This window comes from Oryza sativa, chromosome 12 (assembly GCF_034140825.1).
Source record: "Oryza sativa Japonica Group chromosome 12, ASM3414082v1".
NCBI classification, from domain to species: domain Eukaryota; kingdom Viridiplantae; phylum Streptophyta; class Magnoliopsida; order Poales; family Poaceae; genus Oryza; species Oryza sativa.
The window spans coordinates 986,737-992,735 of NC_089046.1; the positions used below are offsets into that span (position 1 = coordinate 986,737).

At 38.8% G+C, this 5,999-nt stretch overlaps 1 protein-coding gene across 1 annotated transcript; it reads left to right on the top strand.

The window, feature by feature from the left end:
- The first annotated feature begins 1,943 nt into the window (after positions 1-1,943).
- On the top strand, positions 1,944-4,330 carry LOC4351353 (bifunctional bis(5'-adenosyl)-triphosphatase/adenylylsulfatase FHIT). The gene is made up of 4 exons (XM_066306361.1): positions 1,944-2,231; positions 3,448-3,595; positions 3,881-3,979; positions 4,071-4,330. The coding sequence occupies exons 1-4, from the start codon at positions 1,963-1,965 to the stop codon at positions 4,185-4,187; spliced, it is 633 nt and encodes a 210-aa protein (XP_066162458.1). The 5' UTR covers positions 1,944-1,962; the 3' UTR covers positions 4,188-4,330.
- The last annotated feature ends 1,669 nt before the right edge of the window (positions 4,331-5,999 follow it).

Below are 5,999 nucleotides of genomic sequence, written 5' to 3' on the forward strand. Positions count from 1 at the left end.
TGGGTGTGTTTAGTTCACGTCAAAATTAGAAGTTTAGTTAAAATTGGAATGATGTGACGGAAAAGTTGGAAGTTTGTGTATGTAGAAAAGTTTTGATGTGATGAAAAAGTTGAAAGTTTAAAGAAAAAGTTGGAACTAAACCAGGCCTAATTTGGAATGTTGCAATTGCCGATTGCTCTGTGCGAGCTGTTCAATTAGTTGCTTGTCCAAGGTGCTTAAGACACAGAATAGGCATGCATGCAGCTTGCAGGTTTGGGAGGGAATACATAACATCATCAAAAGCACACCATCCAAACTGGCCCATGTGGTCACTCCAGCTTAGCTGAGTGTATATAGTTAAATATCCAGCAAAATCTTTTCTTTTTCGGTTGTGATGATCGATCAGTAGTGGCAGTGAAGCTGCAATGTCCCAATATATAGCTTTTCCACAACTTTCAGGTTATATTGCTACTACATGCTACGTACATGTGCTTGCACAGTTCACCCCTATCATTCCGATTACAGTGCAATTAGGCTAGAAGCCATACTATCATGTTTAGTACTTCCTGTTTGTTTCAGGGCAAAAATGGGGATACAGGTGTAGCAAGCATATATATGCTGAAAGCCTGAAATGTTATACTAGTACTTTGGTTTGGATAACACAACTGATCGTAGCTAGTAAAAAATAATTGTGGTTGTTGTGCTGGCAGCTTTCTGAATTTGTTTTTGTTTCTGTTGTATCTAACCTGATTTAAGGATTTTGGAATATGATATGATAACACTAGCTAGCTAGATTGCTCTAAGTAACAAGTGCACATATATAGTGGTTTGCTTTGTAAACACTAGCTTAATGGAAAATTACAAACCTTTGAACAAGGTCATAAAAATAGTATTATCTCCATTGCTGTTGACTGAACACTATCTTGCACTAGTTCATTAGTATTATCTCATCAAATGAAGTCAAACAGCGATTGATCCGTGCAAGTAGGTAGTGAGAGAGAGAGAGAGAGAGTACATAGATAGATTAATAATAATCAGGCGATCATTGCAAAACCTACGCAGCAAGCACTACCATGAACAATTGAAGATAAACAAAAATATATGTATAAACACCTTTGTAGATTGACTTATCTCTTACTCCTTCAAAGCTGATGAGCATGCAGCAACTTGTTTAATGTCAAGTCACCAAACAATGCCAATATATGCCTGCAAAGTGAAGGTAGCTTTTCGGTCACAGGTGCATGCATCATATTCATATCCATGACACAAACTACTTTAGAAAGTACGCACATGATCGATCATCACTTCACTTAAATTTGCAGTGGATTTGCATGACAACTCCTATTCGTTCAGGCAGTGGATGCTGGCTAGCTCCATATATGTATACTCTTAGTTTAATGATTTTGGTCAGAGCAAAAGTCAAAATGATTATTTAGTTCATCCACTCTCATCACTCTATCCACTTCACTTTTTTCAGCAAGTCAACCTGACATGATTACATTTTCATCACGGTGCATTTTTTTTTGGGTGAGCCTATTTGAAGGCCCTATTTGTTTAGGCTTATAGGTCAACTTATAAGCCAAAAGGTGTAAGCCTAAACAAACAAGCAGCTTATTTGTTTGGTTTTTTTGAAGCCATAAGCCACTCTAACACTATTAAGCCAAATGCTAGGTTGGAGAAGCTTTTTTGGCTTATGTGAGGTTGATGTATGACTCTACCACTAAACTTAGGACATTAAATCCACCGGCTTATAAATCATATAAGCCAATAAGCTGACTTAAAAGTCTAATCCAATAAGTCTAAGTCTAAACAAAGAGGGCTAAAGTAGGAGTATTAGCACCACTCAGCTTTGGACCGGTCCAGACAACAACATGGGCTCAGATGGGCCGTAAAAATGCAGGCCCACCTTAATTTTAGGCCCAGAACAACTCTACATTGCTTTCCTCTCCTCCGTCGATTCGTTCGCCGACGAGACGGCAGCTGATGCTTCCGGCGCTCTCCGCCGTCCTCCGCCGCGCGCCCACTCCCTTCTCCCTTCTCCCTCTCCCTCTCGCTCCGCCTCCGCCTCCTACCCTTCTTCGCCGTCGTCCACTGCTTCTGCCGCGAGCCATCTCCTCCTCTTCCTCGCCGCCGCCGGTCCAGGAGATGGAGGCGGCTTACAAGTTCGGGCCGTACAAGATCGACGCGAGGGAGGTGTTCCACTCCACCCCGCTCTCCTACGCCATGGTCAACCTCCGCCCACTCCTCCCTGGTAATAACCTCCTCACTTCCCCTTGCCCAGTTTTACCACTTGATCGCTTTATTCCCTCCAGCCGCCTCCGTTCCCCTTGCTCAGTAGGAGTAGTACCATAGTACAGTCCCAAAATTTGTAGCGGAAATTACAGAGACGGGTTTTGTAGCTTGCCATTGCTAATTTGTTTGATGACCAGTTCGCGAATCATACGGTACCTGCCAAATGCTAACAAGCACGTTTTTGTTTTCTTGAACACGCTTAACAAGCACAATGTACACGCAGATACTAGCTACTTCCTCCGTTTCACAATGTAAGTCATTTTTAGTATTTCCCACATTCATATTGATGTTAATGAATCTAGATAGGTATATATGTCTAAATTCATTAACATCAATATAAATGTGAGAAATGCTAGAATAACTTACATTGTGAAACGGAGGGAGTAGTCTGTTCACATATAGTAGTGTTTTTCTGCAATTGATCTCTTCTTCTACCTAACAGATTCACCTTAATACAGTACCATTTCACCACTATACCATATGCGATTCCGTCAACTTTGACCTTGCTGTTGCTGCATGCATTTAATTCCTATTGCTATATATTGGTTGGTTCATATTCTGCTATTCTTTCTTAACCATACCGTTCCTTATTGTGCAGGTCATATCCTTCAATTGCACCAAAAGAGACTGCTACTTTTTCTGCAAAACGCTGTTTTGGAGATATTTACAGAATCACAGTTGATTTCTTTCACGTGCATGCACTGCTAGCTAGTTCTGTTGGGGTCGTCGATAAAATGAGCTTGCTTTTGCTGGCTTGTGTTTGGGTAAAGTTTCATCAATGCATTCAAATTAATAGTAAATAAATGGACCTGTGGAATTTATTTATTCATGAAAGGATTGTGTTGGTTTACCCTTCTTCTATACTTGACAAATATCAAGTCTGGCTTAAGGACAATTTTGTGGATTGGCTGAAGAGGTGATGTAGGTGTTTATTTTGCCACATGTCATCTTACTTGATTGATCATCTTAGAGGATGTCATCTTTACCATGAGATGATGTCCATATGTAGTATTTATCTGCTACTTGGTTGTGATTGATATGGAGTAACTGTCAATTGTACTGCCGTGTCGAGCAAATCTTCCATAAATTTATTGGTTAACCATCTTCTTTTGATTTCTACTGTGGTATATTGAGAATATGATATATCTTATATGTTGTTTTCCCTTAACAATATATAAATGTTCTAGTGTGCCCCAAGCGTGAAGTGAAACGATTTGCTGATCTAAGTTCTAATGAGACTAGTGACTTATGGGTTACCGCAAAGGAAGTTGGTGTACGGCTTGAGCAGTACCACAAAGCGTCTTCACTTACATTTGCTATTCAGGTAAGGTCTATGTATTTATGCCACTGCGGTTAGCAGGAGTTTGTATTTTAATTATTTCAATGTTTAATCATACCATCAAGAGGAGTACCATATGGGTTTTGCTTATTGCGTCCTAAATATGATGATCTTATTGTGTGTAGAATAAAAAAGAATTCGTTTCCCCATACAAGTATTCTTAACTTCCTTTTTATCATTTACCCTAGATATAACTTTGCATGTCTGTCTTGAATTATTTTCTTATATAATAATATTAAGCTATTTACTCATTAGTTCCAGTGCTTACAGGATGGTCCAGAAGCTGGTCAAACTGTTTCACATGTCCACATCCATGTCATCCCTAGAAAGAAAGGAGATTTTGAGAAAAATGATGAGATATATGATGCGGTTTGTGGCATTTTTCTCAATCGACCTCCTTTTATCCAATACTTCAACCCAATATTTACCACAAAATTCTTACTTGTTTGCTTTCTAATAGATTGATGTCAAAGAGAGGGAATTGAAGGAGAAACTTGATCTGGACATAGAGAGAAAAGATAGAACCATGGAAGAAATGGCTCATGAGGCCAATGAGTACCGTGCTCTCTTCTCTTAGATGTATTTTTGCGATAACTTTCTTGTAAACTGTCTCTAAATTGCACTCTCTTCTCCAGAAATTATTTTTGTAACTGTTTGTCATCCATCATGGGAATTCAAGTCTTCGAATAATATTATGAAATTATCTAATTTGGTGTGATACTTGTTTGTTGTAAAATGTGTTCTTACTTATAAATCTTTATCTTTGGAACTAGTTATGCCACCGTGTGGCAGTAGTTGTTTGTTGGAAAATTTATATTTTTATGACAGATGTCCCTGTACCACATGAAATTACACAGCCATATATTATCAGTAGCTGGTTGGGTCATACTATGGTTTCACAATCTACAAATAGTAACAAAACCCATCGTATAACCTTTCAGTACCTATTTGAAAGCCTGCTTAAAAGAAAGAAGGATCATTCTTTTGGTCTTTTGGATCAAACAGAGTTGCAATCCATGCTATCAACCCATTGCATTTAGTTTCAGCTGAAAAATTGACTTTTCTTGAGATTTCCGTTGCTCTTTAGTTATTCAGACACAGTATTTTGTTCCTTTGATCATGCTAGTTAGAAAGTTTGTTCTCTTATGCTTATGCAGATTGCTGCGATAAATTCTGTTTTTGGCATGTTTTGTTGTGAGAAAAGCCAGAAATTCGACAAGGCATAGTAGCTGAAAGTTTGTTAGACAGGATGGATCATGACTCAACTTTCTATCTAGCTCTTTGTGCCGACTCAAAGTTTTTATTCCTTCTGCCGACTGTCCATGAAATCTACCATTACTGTTAGTCTATGCATCTAGCCAACATTCGAAAAGTTAACCTGACTCATTAATACAATAATTCTGGCAATTTGTGGCCAATGGCTGTAATCCTGGCTAAACTTTATATCATTCTGGCGCACTTTTCTGATAAGATCATGAAAACTTTAATGATCTGATTGAACCATGAAAATACTACTTTAATTTTGTATCATTGTGTAGTGTAGTCTTTATGTTTCTGAAAAACATGAACCATGGTTTTTACCCTTTTTGCTGCTTGTTTTTGCCTCCTGTGAACTTTTCTTTGGTTAAGGGACTGTTCCATCAATCCCATTTAATCTAATGTTATTAGAACATAAGAGGCTCTGATTTTGATTAGTCTCCATTGTTAACTCTTGTGCTTGCTTTACGCATATACATTCTGGAAGATAGCTCAAATAACTGGTTAGATCTTAATCTCTTTTTGCTGATTTTTTTTCTGGGACTTGAGCACTTTTGGTCATTTTCATCTTTGCATCATGCTTGCTATCAAGAGGGCCATTGAGATGATAAGATGCACTGAACAGAATTATTGATTATGCATATATGCCATAAGTTGCAATTTTGATACGCCTGTAGCTACCTTTGACAAGTGGTAAAGAACAATTTGATTGGCAATTTGGCTGGTTGTGTTCTGAAGTGGGATGTGACTGTTGCACCAGACCTGAGGATTTGGTAACGGTAAGCTATCTGGAGCCCCTCACTTGTTGGCTGGGATTGTTGCCGGTGTACTAGGTAATCAACACCAAGTAAGCTTCTGTCGTAGTCGTGTGACCTGGTTTGCTTGGCTTGCATACCAACCACTGGTTGTCTCTGCTGCTTAGAGGCTATTGTTGTGTTGAGTACGTTGTTGCAAATATTCGCTGGAATATATACTCCTAGGTAGTATGCATGCTTCATCTCCATCAGCAGGAGATTCTCATCTGCAAATGCAAAAGTAGTTCTTTCGGCAAAAAATATAGTGCCTCAGGTATCCACTCAGAATAGCAAGTGCTTGTCGTTCTCTTGCTAGAAATGTGCACTCTGAGGTCACA

What these genes read in the sequence shown, in the direction of transcription:
- LOC4351353 (XM_066306361.1), top strand. Translation starts at nt 1,963, where the DNA reads ATGCTTCCGGCGCTCTCCGCCGTCCTCCGCCGCGCGCCCACTCCCTTC. An exon ending in CTCCGCCCACTCCTCCCTGG is followed by an intron (nt 2,232 to 3,447) that starts TAATAACCTCCT and finishes TTAACAATATAT; the next exon opens with AAATGTTCTAGTGTGCCCCA. An exon ending in ATGATGAGATATATGATGCG is followed by an intron (nt 3,980 to 4,070) that starts GTTTGTGGCATT and finishes GCTTTCTAATAG; the next exon opens with ATTGATGTCAAAGAGAGGGA.